This window comes from Enhydra lutris, unplaced genomic scaffold (assembly GCF_002288905.1).
Source record: "Enhydra lutris kenyoni isolate GAN:26980312 unplaced genomic scaffold, ASM228890v2 scaffoldscaffold79, whole genome shotgun sequence".
Classification (NCBI taxonomy): domain Eukaryota; kingdom Metazoa; phylum Chordata; class Mammalia; order Carnivora; family Mustelidae; genus Enhydra; species Enhydra lutris.
The window spans coordinates 5,305,529-5,324,699 of record NW_019154163.1 but is presented as its reverse complement, the minus strand read 5'-3'; the positions used below and the strand labels follow the sequence as shown (position 1 = coordinate 5,324,699).

Genomic DNA, 19,171 nt, shown 5'->3' with positions numbered 1-19,171 from the left:
TCCGTCTAAGATCAGTGTATCGGCTGTCTCCCGTGCAACCCTAAACCTAGCTGCAAGGTTCTTCAGTAAATACCGACATACCTCGCTTACAAAGCGTGAAACTACATTTCCCAAAAAGCCTTTATCTTTCCTGTCTGTAAAGAGGATTACAATTTCTATAGGCTGGAGTTTTTTTTTTTTTTTAGAGGTCTCGCGATATTTCATTAAATCTCATTAAAGAGCCCAGCTGAAAGCCATTTTGTTTTTCAGGGCTTTTTGCAAGGAGACTTGGTACCAAGTTGTAGCAAAGCGACAGCTGTAGTTGCTCGGTTCTGTTTTCAGCTTCAGGATGTTTCCTATGGCCAGAACCGCTCTAAGTCGTCTCCGAGGTAAGCAAAAATTGTGAGCAAATAATTTCCAACCGCCTTTTACACGTTTGTCTTAGTGGTTTCTCGTGCCCTTTCCCTCCACCTGCATCCCGACTTTCTAATTCTAAATGCGCAGTCTCCCGCCTCGCCCCGAGTAGTTGGGAAGCTGTCCTTAGCATTAACGTAATCACCCCGTGTTTCTGTTTTGGTTCCCAGCTCACTTTCTGTCACCAGAGTCGTAGCATAGCCCTGTTTTTTGTTTTTGCATTTTACGTTCACTTACCTATGATTTCAGGGAAGGAGGTTCTTCGTGGACGCTATTCATTCCTTCAGTAATTTCATAAATTTTAGTTTTGAGAGTATATTTACCCCCAGTGAACTTCCTCTCCAATTCCTGTAACTAACGGAAGGAAACTGGAAATCTAGCTCTTTCATTGCAAGGAGACAACCCAGGTGGTGGCCCTGCTGCTTTTATGTTGTTTGTTCGTTATTAAATGAGTATTAGCTTATTCGAAAACAGTTGTAATTTTTTTCTTATCTAAGAGTTTGGCAGGTAAAAGGGAATTTTGGGACCAGCCTTATGTATTGAGAATGCACTAGATTGGAAAGAGGAAATTCATTTCCGTACTGGATTTGCAGTGAAGGTGACCTTGAGTAATGTGAGCAGTTTTACATTGAAAGTGACCTTAAGCAATTACCATTTAGCGTCCTTAAACCTGTTTTTATTTCTACAGAGACATTAGTGGTATTACTAGATTGTGTTCTAAACACTCAAGCAGCTTTGACAGTCACCAAAAAAATAGTTGCCCAACTGGGTTTTTAATATTCCGAAAGTCACATATGTTATCTCTTTCCCTTTGGGCAAATAATTTTTCTCTGAACCTAATTTTCCTGCTTTGTAAAACAGAGGGTTAGTAAATATTTGTTAACCTCATACAATTCTTGAGGATACCAGTAGGTTGTAACTAAACCATTTCTTGTTACAGAAGAGAAGTCTAAAGAAATCCACTTTGGTGATTGAATTTTGGTGAACTGAATTTTGAGGTCATGAGATGTTGCAGAATTGTTTGGTAATTTTAATTTATTTGCCCTTTGAGCAGGTAGGGCCTTGTACCTTAGGAAAGGGAATTTTTTTTAACCAATGTGGAATTCACACGTTCACTTTTTAACTGCTCTAGAGCAGAACATATTGTGAAATGTTTGTAAATTTGCTCATCCCAAGTGTGTCTAAATGTGAAAAGAAAACCTATAAGGCAGTTAAGAGAAGAAATCATTAATGGTCAAATAACTATTCTGAAATAACCCACTGTATCACATAGAAGCCATTATATTCTTAAATGCTAGGGAGTGGGCAACATTGCTCTTTCTGTCCATCTTCCTTTTGCTGTTTTTTAAAAAACTATGCTTTCCATTACAGGGGCGCCTGGGTAGCTCAGTCCGTTAAGCTTCCATTCTGAGGTTTCAGCTAGGGCTGTGGTCTCAAGGGTCCTGGGATCCTCTGAAGTTAGACTCCTATGGACTCAGCCAGGAGTCTGTTTCTCTCCCTCTGCACCTCCTCCCGAGTGCTCTTTCTTTCAAATAAATAAATCTTAAAAAGAAAAAAATACATGCTTTCCATTACATAAGTACCATTTGAGTCTCTAAAACAGGTTCGGGGCGCCTAGGTGGCTCAGTGAGTTAAGTGTTTGCCTTCGGCGGAGGTCATGATCTCAGCGCCCTGCGATGGAGCCTCCAGTCCTGTTCCTTACTTGGTGGGGAGTCTGCTACTCTTCTCTGTCTCACCCCCACCCCCACCCCTGGCCACCGCGCCTTCTCTCTCTCTCTCAAATAAAGTCTTAAAAAATATAATAAGAATCTGTTACTTAGGAAGGAAAAAAGAATCTTTTGAAATACGCATTTTTGCAGTCTTGGCTCTTTGCCAAGCTCTCCTGAGAGCCCAAGAGGCAGTTTGAAAAATCATTCTATTAAAATAATAGTAAAGCAAAGTTTTAATGTCATTCTGCTCAAAAACCTTTGCCTCAACCAAAAAAGTGGCCCTTCATTATCCTTTCTGGGTTTTTTTTTTTTTAAGATTTTATTTATTTGACAGAGAGAGAGATCACAAGTAGGCAGAGAGGCAGGCAGAGAAAGAGAGGGGAGGAAGCAGGCTCCCTGCGGAGCAGAGAGCCGGATGCGGGGCTCCATCCCAGGACTCTGGGATCATGACCTGAGCCGAAGGCAGAGGCTTTAACCCACTGAGCCACCCAGGCGCCCCGATCCTTTCTGGTTTTATCCCTATTACTTGTGTATATACCTTGTCCTTCAACCAAACATAATTGGTTTTGTAGTACACTGGGCTTTTTTCTCCACCTTTTTTTTTTTCCAGATTTCCCCTTCCTACATCTACATAACCAAATCCTACTTGGTGTTCAGAGTACTTAGCTAATATTCTACTTTTTTGTATTACAGTGATTTGTGTATAGATGTCTCATATCCTCCTCTAGATTGGAGGTTACTTGAAGACAGGGTCTGTGTCTTACACATTTTCATGTACCCTATTTCTTTTAGCATAGTGTTGTATTCAGCAGTAATTATTTTTTTAATGTTTTTTTTTTAAGATTTTATTTATTTATTTGACAGAGCTCACAAGTAGGCAGAGAGGCAGGCAGAGAGAGGAAGGGAAGCAGGCTAGCAGAGAGCCTGACGCAGGGCTCGATCCCAGGACCCGAGGATCATGACCTGAGCCGAAGGCAGAGGCTTTAACCCACTGAGCCACCCAGGTGCCCCATCAGTAATTATTTTTTGAAGATTTTATTTATTTGGGAGAGCATGAGAGAGAGAGAGATAGAAAGAGGGGAGGGGAGGGGCAAAGGGAGCAGCAGAATCCCTGCTGAGCAGGGAGCCTGACTTGGGACTGGATCCCAGGATCATAGAACCCTAATCTGAGTTGAAGGCAGACACAGCCGCCTGAGCCACCCAGGTACCCTCATTAGTAATTTTTTTTTTAATCAGCATTACTCTGGTTTTTGGAGGTGTTTTGTTTTTTTGGTTTTTTTTTTTTTTGCAATTTTATGGTGATAAACATTTAGTATGCTTTAATTTGAAATTCTTTTGATTTTACCCTTTTATGTTGTAAGTTGCTGAGCACTGCAGAGTAAACTAGTGAAAATTTAAGTCCTAAATATTCAACTTAATGAATAAGAGCCCAAGTTACAGAGGTTTATAGTGTTACTGATGTCACCTTTTCTGTTTTATCCCCCAAGATTTTATTACAAAAATTTTCAGACATAGAGAAAATTTGGAAGAATTGTATGATACACACACTGCACTGCATAGATACAAGTATTTTGATACATTTGTTTCTCACATATCTATACATGTGTCAAATTATATTATTTTTGATGCATTTAAAGTATACTACTTTGCTTTTAGCTACAGTATGTTTTAACATTGTGTTGAACCTCAGAGTACTATAAATTTAACATCCTGTTGCTTTCATGATTTGCAGTATCAATTACATGTTCTTTTCCTTATAATTGATAGATATGCTTCTGTATTTCCTTTTTTTTTTTTAGTTCAAAGCATCCCACAAACAGTGGCAAGGCAGAGCCACCAGAAAAGGACACCTGATTTCCATGACAAATATGGTAATGCCATATTAGCTAGTGGAGCCACTTTCTGTATTGCTGTGTGGGCATATGTAAGTACTGTTGATTGATAATATTCTATATTAGATATTTTTCATTCCTGTTTATGTATTCAAAATGCTTTCACAGAGTAGTATACATTTCTAGTTGGGAGGGACTTCAGAGATTTTCTGATGTGATTACCTACCCAGTGCAGGAATTTCTTCTAGCATTAAGCATTCATTTTTTTTTTTTTAAGTAATCTGTACACCCAGCATGGAGTTTGAACTCACAACCTGAAATCAGGAGTTACAAGCTCCGCCATTTGAGCCAGCCAGATGCACTAACCATCATTTTCTTTCAACAAGAAATTCTGATTCCATTTCCATGTATCATCCATTAGATACTAGAAACCAAAGATACTAGAAAATTAGATACTACTTTCCTGGATCTTCTCTTTCAAATTAAACATCCTTAATTCTGTTAATCACTTTTTGTTACATAATTTCCAGGGTTTTCACCATCTTGGGTCACCTTCTTTCACTTAATTGGTGTCTTTTCTAAAATTCTGCCCACAGAACTGAGTAAATTTCTGATGGATGAGACGTACAATGACTTGCTTTCATTTTTTTAGTTTTTTACATCTTAACATTTAACAGTTTTCTTACCAGTTGATGTACTTATTGGTTAAAAGTAGGATAAATATATTAGTTGCTCTTAGAGATATCTATTAATCTTGCCTTAATAAACAAAAATATTTATTCATGGGGCTTTTCATTCTTGTTTTAACCTTCCTTAAATACACAGGTAAAATAGGTGTATGTATTTAGAAGAGTGATTAGATGTTGAACAAATGTGTGGTCAGGGGCACTTTTGGAAGTTGTGTTCCTTGATGAAAGGATATTATAAAAGTGTTTTTTTTTTGCAGTATTTAGATAATTGTGGTGGAGTGAAGCAGTGTTTGAGGAGGTAGTAAGAGAAATGTGAAGTAAAAATTGGAATTAATGAAATTAAAAATTGAATTGTTCAGTCATACTGGCCGCATTTCAGTTGCTCAGTAGCAATATTTGGCTCTTGTGTTAGATGGTGAAGATCTAGACATTTCTTGCATCTCAGGAAGTTCTGTTAAACAGTACTGGTCTAGAGAATTAGGACAGCAATTAGCTTTGGCCTACATGGAGGAGGCACTATATCCCAGCTGAATTTCTGTGTGTTTTTAACCTGTAGAGTAGAATACCTTTGTCACTTTTAAGAAATAGTCTCCAAGGGAGAGTAGACTCTAGTTTAAACATTTATAACTAATAGCATTTTAATTCTTACAGACAGCAACACAAATTGGAATAGAATGGAACCTGTCCCCTGTTGGCAGAGTCACCCCAAAGGAATGGAGAGATCAGTAATCATCCCAGTTGGTGTAATACTGAATTGTTTCAAAACCAACTCATAACTGATGCCAAGTAAAAACACTCTGCACCCATTAAAATATGGCATGATTGAAGAAATAAAGTACATTTGAAACCTTTGTTGTCGGTTTGTTTATTTCTTTTGTAATGAAACAGCCTGATCACTTTTCATTTATTTAACCTTAAGTGTTACTATTTAAATCAGATGCTTTACAATTTCTTAAATAATTTTTCTTTCAGAGATAATATGAAAGTAAAATCTGGCTGTCACTTGGAAGTCAACTTTATACTAGGCTGAAATTACAGTTCATGAATAACTGATCACAGAATTAATTTAGGTCATCTTTGAGTGTCCAGATATTGATTATGCCTACTACTTTCATCTCTAATCTATGTTTATATTTGTAATTGGTATTAGGGCCTTTTTACTCCTGCCAAGAGAACTTGGGTTGTCACCAGACCCAAGGGAAGACTGGTCCTGTCAAATGAACTCTTAGGATGTTTGAAGATTAGCTAGCTCTTTGGCTCCATTGGCTCATTTATCTTCGAGCTTTGGGTCTTTCATTATATTTATTTAGGATGCTTATGGCTCCATTGGCACATTTATCTTCGAGCTTTGGGTCTTTCATTATATTTATTTAGGATGCTTATGATGCTATTAAAGAAAGGATCTTTCAAATACAGTTTATTGGTGTTAACCTCTGCTGTTGACTTTGTTAATTACACCAACTTTTTGATGCATGTATTATCCTGAATTCAGTACGACTTTGGATTTTGTATGTAAGATGCTAAGTGAAAAAAACATCTACACCATGTACTTCAGTACTTCCTCGGCTGAAGGTGTAAAAAGCCTCATGTTTGTTGATAGCTCAAATACACTATTTGATAGCTCAAATACGTGGAGTAATCTATGTTAGCTGAATTAGAGATTCCTGAGTTCACTTACATATACAACAAGTTATCAGGTAAATGGCTTTTAGGACTCTCCAAATGAACCTGGTATAGAAAGGATTTATGCATAACCAAACATTTGAAAGATTTTTACTTACTACATGAAATACTAGAAGAATGCTCTCATGGCAATATTTTTCTCATTAAATGCATCAAAGCCAGTAAGTAATTTCACTGAGTAGGCAGTAAGTAATATCACTGAGTAGGAAAAGTTGAATGTCCTTGCGAAATAAGTGCATTGCAAGATTAGTAACTACACGACAGTGCTGATATTTGATAAAATTTGAACACTTTATATCATATTTAGAAAGTATGTGAAAATAGGACTGAGGTGTTCAAATGCATGTAACCCTGAGATGTGATTAAGCAAAAATAAACACTTGTCTTTAAGGAAGTTTCAATGTTCCATTAGATCATTTACCTTTTTATTCCTGAATTGGCATTACTAACGACTACAAGTGATTTTCAATATGATTTGTACCACTTCTGTCAGGTAAGTGATAATTGTCAGCTCTTCTTATAGGCAAAAAAGTATGTATGACCTTTAAAATAGTCTATTTGTCCATTTGCCAGTATATATGTTGCTTTGTGCGATAAAACTTGGTGGTGGTAGTTGGTATTTTTGAACAGGCTTTTAAAGCTTAATTTGTAGTTAATCTTGTCCTGATTAGTAATTCTAAAACTACCTCAGGCATGGCCAGAAATGAAGCAGTACTGTAAGTCTAAATTAGTGTCATCACAATGTTCTGACCTTGCAGCTTTCCTAGTGTACAGAGAGTCAAAATTTTATCCTTTCACAAATACACTCAATTTATCCCCAAACACATTGCTGAGAGTTTTAATATCTAGGGTGGGAAGGTTGTCAAATCAGTCTTCCTATCAAAAATCTGTACATTTGAAGAATTTAGGTAAGTGACTTCAGAAGCATTGCCAATCCTTTAAATGTTACTTGTTGGAGGGCTATCACATTTTTTTTTTAAAGTAAGGGTGAATATCATAAATCCTATTTTTTTTAAAATATTTTATTTATTTGACACAGGGAGAGAGAGATCACAAGTAGGCAGAGCAGCAGGCAGAGAGAGAGGGGGAAGCAGGCTCCCTACGGAGCAGAGAGCCCGATGCGGGACTCGATCCCAGGACCCCGAGACCATGACCTGAGCCGAAGGCAGCGGCTCAACCCACTGAGCCACCCAGGCGCCCCCATAAATCCTATTCTTAACTAAGTTAAGTTACTATGTGTTTTCTGTTCTTTTAAATTCATTAAACTAGGCTCTTTGGTGGGTCGGTTGGGTGGCTGATTCAGGGTTGTGAGATCAAGTTCCAGATTGGGCTCTGCTCAGTTTGAAGTCTGCTTGAGGATTCTCTCCATTCCCCTCCTCAGGCTCACTTTGGGTGCTCACTCTCTCAAATCTTAAATTCATTAAACTTATTTAGCACTAGGTACTATAATAATTATAGAGGTACAGATAATGTGCCTTCACCCTTGTGACCGATAACTTCATTAGAGAGATTTTTATTTTTTAATTTATGTTTTTTTATAAACATATAATGTATTTTTATCCCCAGGGGTACAGGTCTGTGAATCGCCAGGTTTACACACTTCACAGCACTCACCATAGCACATACCCTCCCCAGTGTCCATAACCCCACCCCCCTCTCCCTCCCCAGCAACCCTCAGTTTGTTTCGTGAGATTAAGAGTCACTTATGGTTTGTCTCCCTCCCGATCCCATCTTGTTTCATTTATTCTTCTACCCCCCCAACCCCCCACGTGCCATCTCCACTTCCTCATATCAGGGAGATCACATGATAGTTGTCTTTCTCCGATTGACTTATTTCACTAAGCATGATACTCTCTAGTTCCATCCACGTCGTCGCAAATGGCAAGATTTCATTTCTTTGGATGGCTGCATAGTATTCCATTGTATATATATACCACATCTTCTGTATCCATTCATCTGTTGATGGACATCTAGGTTCTTTCCATAGTTTGGCTATTGTAGACATTGCTGCTATAAACATTCGGGTGCACGTGCCCTTTCGGATCACTACGTTTGTATCTTTAGGGTAAATACCCAGTAGTGCAATTGCTGGGTCATAGGGTAGTTCTATTCAACTTTTTGAGGAACCTCCATGCTGTTTTCCAGAGTGGTTGCACCAGCTTGCATTCCCACCAACAATGTAGGAGGGTTCCCCTTTCTCCACATCCTCGCCAGCATCTGTCATTTCCTGACTTGTTAATTTTAGCCATTCTGACTGGTGTGAGGTGGTATCTCATTGTGGTTTTGATTTGTATTTCCCTGATGCCGAGTGATGTGGAGCACTTTTTCATGTGCCTGTTGGCCATCTGGATGTCTTCTTTGCAGAAATGTCTGTTCATGTCTTCTGCCCATTTCTTGATTGGATTATTTGTTCTTTGGGTGTTGAGTTTGGTAAGTTCTTTATAGATTTTGTACACTAGCCCTTTATCTGATATGTCGTTTGCAAATATCTTCTCCCATTCTGTCAGTTGTCTTTTGGTTTTGTTAACTGTTTCCTTTGCTGTGCAAAAGGTTTTGATCTTGATGAAATCCCAATAGCTCATTTTTGCCTGAAGGCAAACATTTAACCGACAGAGCTATCCAGGTGTCCCATGTGATGTAATTTTTAAGATTTTAAATTTGGGGGGCGCCTGGGTGGCTCAGTGGGTTAAGCCTCTGCCTTCGGCTCAGGTCATGGTCTCAGGGTCCTGGGATCGAGCCCCACGTTGGGCTCTCTGCTCAGCGGAGAGCCTGCTTCCCTTCCTCTCTCTCTCTGCCTGCCTCTCGGCCTACTTGTGATCTCTGTCTGTCAAATAACTAAATAAAATCTTAAAAAAAAAAGATTTTAAATTTGGGGTTGAATTTGTGACTTAACGTTGTGCACGTTGATTGACAATTACAACTTAATGGCTGGGAAGTTTAGTAGTCCTGAAGATATGTATGTGGATGGGTACAGAGGGGAAAGGAATAATTCTTTGTGAAATACTTAATTGTAGGCCTAAACTTTAGATCTCTGGGCAATTTTAAATGTTGCCTGTCAAGGCTTAGTAGGAATTTGACAATAGGGGGGTATAATTGGTTTACTTAACACTTAAATATGGTTAGTGTGTGCCACTTTCCTAAGCCTTTTACAAATAGTATTTTAATATTTATCCTTTGTGTACCGTTTTGAGTTTGGCAACATTATTAGACTTGGGGGCGCCTGGGGTGTCTGCCTTAGGCTCAGTTCAGGACCACAGGGTCCTGGGATCCTGCCCTGATCCTCGAGATGTCGGCTTTTGCTTCTCCTCCCTATGTCTCTTTCAGAGCATGCCAGTGCTTGCTCTCTCTCTGTCTTTCTCTCTCACAAACAAAGTCTATGTAAAAAAGACTTGATACTTATGGCAACTCTGTTCAAACAGTTCCAGCTGAAAATATAATTAATTTCCCCATACATCTCATGACAGATATTCAATTTAAGGCAATACGAAAAGACCGCATCTCACTTTTAATTTAGTGAGATGGAGCCTGTTCCTCTTACTGTTAATATTAATTGTTTTAAAAATCTTAGGATTTTGCTATTTTTTAAAATGTGAAAATGGGAAGACAGGATTAAAACTACATTTTTCTCAAATGCTTTCTGTATCATTTATCGCATCATATCATTTATTGCATCATTTAATGCATCTGTATCATTTGTTGCATCATTTATTGTAGATACTCTAATAATTCTTTGCATCCTTGGAATCCTCTAGGTTTTTAAGATGATGGACAAGCGAATGGATAAATGGACAGGTGGTTCAGAGCTTTAGGTTGGCGATATGAAGGTAGCGTGAGGTGAGATGCCGGCCCCAACTCCAATATATACATAAAGATTATGAATAAGAAGTCAAATTTTTTGAGATAATTTTTGAATGGAGGGACGAGTGCAAGTTCATAGTTCTGGCATTTGCATTTGGAGTTAGGCTACACAGTAACATCACCCCGTTAATTTCATGCTGAGAAAGGCTGAACTATGCAGAAGATGATTTACAAAGACTTATATGGTACTTAATGGCTCGAGGTTGGGAAGCTACAGATGACACAGGTTTTGGTGGGATTTTGTTTTGTTTTGTTTTGTTTTTGGTGATGGGAGGAAGGAGGCTTCTCTGCCGCGCCAAAGACTTCCACGCGAGGGTGCGTGTCAACTCAGGGGCAGCAGGGGGCGGGAGAAGCTCAACTCCCGGGCACTTGTCCCTCTTCACGTGATGCGTCCCTTTCTTGCATCTCAGGCCCTGCTTCCGGCCTGGGCGTCACCCGGAAGTAGGGGGAGTGAGGAAAGGACGGGTAAAGGCCGCAGGCTCGGGCGGCGGTGGGTGGAGGAAGAGAAGCCGTGGGAGTGCCGCCGCCACCGCCGCTGCCGACGCCACCGCGGTCGCTGTCCCCGACGCCGCCGCCCCCCTCCCCACGCCACCACTACTGTTTCTTCTCCTTGTGTGTGAGATTGGAACCTGCGCATGGATCTGCCGTTGCCACGGGCTGCGTAGCTCGCGAGGTTTCAGCATAGGAAAGAAAAACCAGGTACGTCCTATGTGGGCTCCCTGTCGTCCCCTTCTACTGGAGAGGTGTTCTGTACCGTCAATCTCTACTACCGAGTGTAGCGGGGTTATTTTAAACAGGGACAGTCTCCGAACTCTCACTTCTTCACAACTCTGGTATTTACCACACTTAGTTTTACCTTCCCAGCAGGGAATAATGGAGGGGAGATTGAGTCCTGACCCGTGTCACTTTTCTTGTACCCTTCTGGGAAAGTGCCCTGATCATCCAGTGGCCTATGTTACCCAATTAGTTGAAGGTACAAGAAGGTCCGTACCGGTATTGGAAGTCATATGGACTGAAGACCATTAATGAAATGATGTAAAGAAATATATTTTGCTTTTTGCTTTCTCTTGGAGCATAAGCTAAACTGAGAGAACACTCTCGTTTCCATTTCATTTTGTTCATTCTGCCCCCTTCCCGGTAAAGTCATTCTCCATCCCTGTGGCACCTTTATCTTTGACACTTTGTTGTAGACGTTGGGTTTATCCTAAGCACCAACAGCTCTTTTATTGTTTCACAAGTTTGTATTTTTAGCATCTGATTTTTGTTTTAGAGTGTGTTCATCTACAGTAATAGGGTTTTGTATTGAGTCTTAATGTGTGCAGGACATTGAATTGGGTGATATTGAGGTGTGGGGTGGTAGGGGGTATGCACAAGAAACAGCACAGAGTCTCTGACCTCAAATGAGTTTGCAATCAAGTTAATTGAGTTCAGTTATGAATACAGTGGGTTCTAGCAGCCCCACTAATTGAATAGACTGCTTATTTCATCCTTATTATTTATTAACCTTTAAAACGATTTATTTATTTGAGAGAGAGAGAGAGAGAGATTGAGCAAACATGCACGCAGGGAGAGGAGTAGAGAGAGAGGGACCAGCAGATTCTGTGCTGAGTTCAGGGCCCAGCCTGAGGTGGGGCTGCATTTGTGACCCTGAGATCCTGACCTGAGCCAAAAATCAAGAGTCCATTGCTTAACCAAGTGATTCACCCAGGCGCCTCTCTCATCCTTTTTAAAGGATATTTTGAACAGAGGTTTTATTTTTAAAACTTTCTTGTGTCTATGTTCATGATATGAGAGAGTGCTTTTTGACTGGAGGGTCTCACAGTGCAGTAGGAAAGACAGATACACCCTTCCAATCTCACTAACCTTGTATGTTAGAGAAAGTGTTATGAGAGTTCAGGGAAGGTAGCATTTGAGGTGGGCCTTGAAAATGGATAGGATTTAACTTTGTAGGAATGGACGTAGGGGAGGGCATCCCAAGTAGAAGAAAAAATATGAGCAAAGGCTTGGGGGCCTGGAAAGATGCTGGACATGCAACAACACACTGTACATAAACACCCCTATTTCTAACACAGCCACAGCCTCTAAGATAGTACTATTAAAGGGGAAAAAAATACAGAATCTAAAACTGGTAAGCTTAGAACCATATCCAGCTACCCTCCAGCCAATAAAAAAAGCTTATATGTAGAAAAAATACATGAAATGACAAAAACAGTGTTAATGTATGAGATTTAATTCTAATGTAAACTCAAATTTAAAAAAAATAAAGCTTTCTATATATTTTTTATTTAGGCTTTTATTTTAATTCCAGTTAGTTAACATAAAGTAATATATTAGTTTCAGGTGTATAATATAGTGATCCAAAACTTCCATACATCATCAAGACAAGTGCACTCCTTAATCCCCATTCCCTCACCTCCTCCCTTCTGGTAACCATCAGTTCTCTATAATTAAGATTTGTCTCTTCCTTTTTTCCTTTTAAGGTTTGTCTTAACCTTAGACAAACCCAAGATTTGTCTCTTGATTTGTCTCTCCCTTTTTCCTGTTAAATCTTGCTATATTTTAATTCTTATTGACTCTTATGACTTAAATGTAATTTGGAATCAATTTTTAAATTGCTGGGAATGAATAACATTATCTGACGCCAGAAGCTGTTCCAGCATTTTCTCAAGGAATTTATGCATTTCCTTTTCTCCTCCGAATTGATTTCTCTACTAGTCTTCTTAACCTGATAGAAACTATTCTTTTCCATTCTTAGTCTTGGAAAGATCTTGATTCTTGGCCTCTAGGTAGGGTTAGATTAAACACAAATCCCTCCAAAGGGTAGGTTAACATCTCTGATCTCTAATGCAGAAGGTTATTTTTCTTTGAAAAATGCATGGAGAAGTAGTAGAATTTATCTGAAAATGAGAGAGCGTGATGAGCAAAAATAACCAACTAACACATTACAATCTTTACTTCTGTGAGCGCTTTAAGGCAACACATTCCTTTTGTAAATGCCTCATTATAGTTTTTTTTATCTATATATTTAAAAATACTTGAAAAACTTTAATCAAGACTTTTTACACATCCCAATGAGTGAAAATAATGTTCATTTGACAGTTGGGAAATTAAATTGTGAGGAGAGATTTGTCTGAGGTGATACAGGTACTGGAACAGGTGGGAATAATATATGGGAGTTTCGTCTTAAAATTCCCTCTACTCATCTTTTTAAAGGTTTTACAGAGTTTTGCTTTTAAATTGTGATCTTTCTTAGGACATAAATCAAAATATGGATGGGGGAGTGGGCAGGAAAGACAGGCCACAGGCCTATTTTGGTTCAATTTACTATCTCAGCAATCATAATTTTTACTTATAAGTCTCAGTCTTCAGATTGATTGAATGTGATATAATTTGCTTACTTACTTGGTAAAGTAGTATGGCAAGAAAATTATCACAATACTTTTAGAATGTGTTTCTTTAAAGTGAAAGGGTAGGATCTCTCTGGTTTCATAAATATGTTGCTAGTTTCTCCAGCACTGTTAGAAAATTGAAGTGATTTTCATATCTTTGTGGGATTAAATGTGTGGGGTATTGATAGATTACACTAGTTTTCACAGATATTTCTTTCCTTGAAGGGAATGAGGATAAAATGTCCCCATTTTGAGCCAGTTTAATTTTGTTTCATGTTTTCTGTCCACATTTAGAATTACACAGCTATGTTTTTTTTTAATAAACATTTTATTTATTTTTTTGAGAGAAGAGAGAGACAGTGAGAGAGAGCATGAGCGAGGAGAAGGTCAGAGGGAGAAGCAGACTCCCCGTGGAGCTGGGAGCCTGATGCGGGACTCGATCCCGGGACTCCAGGATCATGACCTGAGCTGAAGGCAGTCGCTTAACCAACTGAGCCACCCAGGCGCCCACACAGCTATGTTTTTTAAAACCTATTTTTACTCCATAATTCTCTAGTGCAGAAGTTCAATTTTCCAGACCTATACTCAGGAGTACATTTTCATAATTTACTAATTGAAATTAATGGGTTATTTCACATCCTAGGGAAATTGTTTTAACTTGGCCATTTAACCTTAGTTGATTTTGTTTTGGTTTAAAAAAGTGTTTTGTTTTATGCTGTTGTAATTGTTGCTGATCCTGCTTGTGCATTTGATGTGCCAGCCAAAGACTGGGAGAGAATAATACTGGAATTACTTCCCTGTTCTACTCTGACCTGTGAGTTTGCAGGGCATTGTATAAACTTGGAATTATGAAGAAGATGGTTTCTACTCTCTTGAGTGTTCACCTGAAGTGTGCTACCTGCCATTCAGGAGAAAACATTAAGAGGGCTTCTGTTGAGACCTGAGAAACTGTCATCAGACATATAAGAACAGGAGAAAGAACTCCACAGTGAAGAGCCCTTTAAAGAAAATTCTCAGGACTGTTTAGGAAAAATTTGTAGCTGACTCTTAGGGTCGTGAGGATACCTGAGAGTTGATCCTTGAGCTAACAAAAGGTTACAAAGAGCTTGGTTATGAAGGAGTTCCAAGTGTTAATTTCCTTTGTTGATCCTTGTACTTAACAATGATAAGCAAAAAAGGAGGTATCTATTTTTTTTGGTGAAAATAAGATTATTTGCTCTAAGAATTCTTTTTTAAAAAGATTTTATTTATGTATTTGGCAGCGAGAGAGGGAACACAAGCAGGGGGCGGGGGAGAGGGAGAAGCAGGCTCTCCGTCAAGCAGGGAGCCCGATGTGGGACTCGGTCCCCGGACTCTGGGATCATGACTGGAGCCGAAGGCAGATGTTTAACGACTGAGCCACAGAGGTGCCCCTGCTCTAAGAATTCTAATTGAATTATTAAATCAATTAATAATGCTCTTAAGACGTACCTGGGTGGCTTGCTCAGTTAAATGTTTGACTCCTGATCTCAGCTCAGGTCTTGATCTCAGGGTTGTAAGTTTAAGCCTTGTGTTGGGCTCCATGCCCAGCATGGAGCCTACTTAAAAAAAAAAGATTAACAATCTAACAGAAAAATGGAAAAATAGAAAAAATAATAATGCTATTAATATAAAGGATATTGTATTGATTATTAATATATTATTAAAACACTACTATTAATATTAAAGTATTTGTATACAACCAGTTTCCTCTTGGCCAGTAAATTCTTTCTCTTCTTTTACTATGCCGTTTCACTGTTACCTCTGAATATCAGTTTTTAGTTCAGACTTACAGCCACAATAGGTTGATATTAATTTCTCTTTTTAAAAGATATTATTTACTTATTAGAGAGATTGAGGGAGCGAGTGAGAGGATGGTCAGAGGGAGAAGTGGACTCCCTTTGGAGCAGGGAGCCTGACTCTGGACTCGATTCCAGGACCCTGGGATCATGACCTGAACAGAAGGCAGATGCTTAACCGACTGAGCCTCCCAGACACCCTTGGTATTATTTTCTAATCATACCTGTAAGTGGGTTTTTATGTATTAGCAATCAAATTGGTGTCCTGCATCTTCAAGTATTGTCCATCTAAAGCAAAGTGTTTTATCTGGCTTCTCTCTTTCTAGCTAGGTGATAATAGGATGAGTTTTAGTAGCCTTAAATTCACTGTATGATGATTGGAAAAAAAGAATAATTTATTTAGTGCAGTGTATTATTTGACCTTGAATTTAGGGTATGATTAGGATTGCATAAGAGTGTGTCCACTGTGTTTATTACAAAAATAACCCACAAGTGCCTGTTTCTTAACTTTAGGGGAAGTATTAAGTCATGGGATCTTGAATCTTCTTTCTTTCTTTCTTTTTTTTTTTTTGGTGCATGTAAATGAAGGAGACCTATCCTTCCTCTGGTATGAGAAAAAAAATCTAGGACTTTGTAGTTTGCACTTTGGTAGGAGTTGAAATATTCTTTCATAGGGCCAAATTTTATTTCTAGACCTAGCAAGTGGCTAAGCTGAGATTTAAAGCCAGTCAGTCTGGTTTTAGAACCTTGTTCTCACCTTACCTTAAAGGAACTGTATTTTTTTAAGTACATAGACATTTGAGCAAAATTAGCTCTATTGGAATTAAGTTCCTTATTTGTCCTAAAGGGAAAAATATTGATCTTCTTTGAAAGTATGAGCAAATAGATTTGATGATAAAATAAATTACAGTATTGGTAACTGAAAATTTCTTGGGTACATTCAAACTAAATTCATAAGTAAGGACTCATAGTTTTGTTTTAAGGTAATTACATTATTTAAAGATATGCTAAAGGACCTAATGTTTAAAATGCTGTTGGTCTTATTTTGTTTGTATTTTCTAGGTCTCCCAGGAAGAGAAAAGAAATGGTCTGTGTGTGTGTTTCTTTTGTAAAAGAAAGAGGGGCGCCTGGGTGGCTCAGTGGGTTAAGCCGCTGCCTTCGGCTCAGGTCATGATCTCAGAGTCCTGGGATCGAGCCCCGCATCGGGCTCTCTGCTCTCTAGGGGAGCCTGCTTCCTCCTCTCTCTCTGCCTGCCTCTCTGCCTGCTTGTGATCTCTCTGTCAAATAAGTAAATAAAATCTTTAAAAAAAATGTAAAAAAAAGAAAGAAAAAAAGAAAAAAATGTTTATTCAAAACATATATTTCAGACATTAGGTAAATACAAAATGATTTAACAGTACCTACCTCAGAGGATTGTCAGTGAGTTAATACATGTGAAGTCCTAATAGCAGTGCCTGGCAGGTAGTAAACACACAATAAAGTTTAGTTAACATCATTCTTTTAAAAATTATTTACGGTAAAAGTAATGTTAGCAACCTATGTAATAAAATTATAAATTATAGTTTTATGGTACTATAAATTGGGTGGACTGTGGGAGGAATATACTAATATACAATCAGTACCTGGAAGTAATATTTAGTTTCCAAATAACACCACAGAAAATGGAAAACTCAGATTAGGAAGGCACAGTAGCCTACATTACACCTACATTTCTAAACTTATTCTGACAGCTAGCAATTCAGTTCACCCTGATGTACTCTTTCTGCTTTACCACTGACAAAACTCATAACAGTCAGCTTGTATAATTAGTGAGCTACAAACTGTGGGGCCATTGAGCTTCTCTGGATTATTTCTCTAATTGCCAAATGCTGAAACATACTTTTGAATGATTTCTGAAATACAAAATATAGGCAGAGGGAAAGGCTTTGTGTAGGTCTGACCTACTCTGCAAAATAGCTGCATTCTTACAAAGTTGTATGTAAGTTGAGTTTTCATAAATTACATCAGCACACCAAGGAATACATGTTTATTATGTGCTCATTGTATGTCTAGTGTTTATGTGGGTTCTGTAAGATATGCCAAGAAGCATAAGGCATATGCTCCAATGTCTAACCAGAGAAAGAAACCCAATACCAAACAATTACAGAGAAATTAGGTACTAACCTATGATGCTGATTCCAAGGGTATTCAGAATTCAAAAAGAAAGTGGATATGAGTATTTGACATGTTTTTCATGGAGGAGGTGGGTTCATTTACTAAGTCAGCAGTTATTTGAGTAGCTGCCATTTGCAAGGTACTGGGGATATGACTTTGTATACAACAGATGTGGTCCTGCTTTTCTGGAGTTTACAGATGAGTGAGGTGATAGGATTTAAATATGTGGAAGAGAGCGTTCTAGGTGAGGGGACCAATCTAAACAAAATCATAGAAAGAAATGGCAATCATGGGCTATATGGCAGTGAGGGTACTTGTCTGATTGTAGTAGAGATTTTATGTTGGGGAAGAGTATTGAAAGGGATAGATGAGGGCCATCATTTGAATGCTTTGATTAGCTATTTAAGTCTGGGGTAGGTAAGGTGGGAACAGTCTTGTGGGATTAAACCTTTGACCTGTGGGATCTGACCCTATCTCCAGGTAGATAGTGTCAGAATTGTGTTAAATTGTAGGACACCTAGCTGCTGTCACAGAGAATTGCTTGGTAGGGGAAAACTGTCACAAATCTGGTGCCAGAAGTGTGAGTGTGATAGTAGTAAGAGAGTTAAGGAGAAACATGAGAAGAAAGACTGGGTTTTTCTTTTTTTCTTTTTTAAAATTATTTGTCAGAGAGAGAGAGAGAGAGAGAGAAAGATAGAGATAGATAGCACACAGGCAGGCAGAGTGGCAGGCAGAGGGAGAAGCAGGTTCCCTGCTGAGCAAGGAGCCGGATGTGGGACTTGATCCCAGGACGCTGGGATCATGACCTGAGCGGAAGGCAGCTGCTTAACCAACTGAGCCACCTAGACGTCTCTGGGTTTTTCTAATACAGCCAGTTTTTGAATGCTTTGAGCAGGTATTTAATCTGCAGTAAATTCTTGGATATGGTATTTTGGAGATAGTTAGCATGCATGGGTTTTGGAGTCATAGGCCTCAATTTGATCACATTTTCATTCTAATTTGTTCCCTGAATTTAGAATTTTTTTTTTTGAGAGAGAGAGTGCACATGTGAGGGATGGGGCAGAGGGAGAGGGAGAGAGAAAGAATCTTAACCAGGCTCCATGCTCAGCTTAATCTCATGACCCTGAGATCATGACCTGAGCCAAAATCAAGAGTCTTGACGCTTAACCAACTGAGTCACTCAGGTGTCCTCCGAGTATAGAATTTTGTATTATGTTTTCTTTTCTTTTTTTTTTAAGATTTTATTTATTTGACAGACAGAGGTCACAATTAGGCAGAGAGGCAGGCAGAGAGAGAGAAGGGGGAAGCAGGCTCCCCACTGAGCAGAGAGCCCCATGCGGGGCTAAATCCCAGGACCCTGAGACCATGACCTGAGCCGAAGGCAGAGGTCCAACCCACTGAGCCACCCAGGCACCCCTGTATTATGTTTTCTTAGTGGCACAACTATGTAAGCAACAAAATGATATTTACACAGAGTAGCTGGGATCAGTAATTGCTCGTAGCACCAAGTAGCACTAGAGAGCAATGTGTAAATGAAGTGCCAGTGGGAAGTCCAAGAAGTCAGAAGTAGAAAGAGGTTAGGCAAGGAAAGAGGAAGAGATACATTCTGTGATGGTTGATAGAATGCCATCAGAAATATCTTCAAGC

The 19,171-nt window shown here is 38.9% G+C and overlaps 2 protein-coding genes across 2 annotated transcripts in view; both read left to right on the top strand.

The window, feature by feature from the left end:
• The first annotated feature begins 202 nt into the window (after window positions 1-202).
• LOC111160926 (cytochrome c oxidase subunit 7B, mitochondrial) lies at window positions 203-5,475 on the top strand. The gene is made up of 3 exons (XM_022524317.1): window positions 203-368; window positions 3,902-4,026; window positions 5,275-5,475. Exons 1-3 carry the CDS (start codon window positions 329-331, stop codon window positions 5,350-5,352), a joined length of 243 nt encoding a protein of 80 aa, XP_022380025.1. The 5' UTR covers window positions 203-328; the 3' UTR covers window positions 5,353-5,475.
• A 5,309-nt stretch (window positions 5,476-10,784) lies between these two features.
• LOC111160936 (ATPase copper transporting alpha) overlaps window positions 10,785-19,171 on the top strand; it is a 172,392-nt gene continuing 164,005 nt past the window's right edge. The window contains exon 1 of the mRNA XM_022524336.1: window positions 10,785-10,863. The gene's annotated coding sequence lies outside the window, so the exon portion shown is untranslated. The remainder of the gene's footprint in view (window positions 10,864-19,171) is intronic.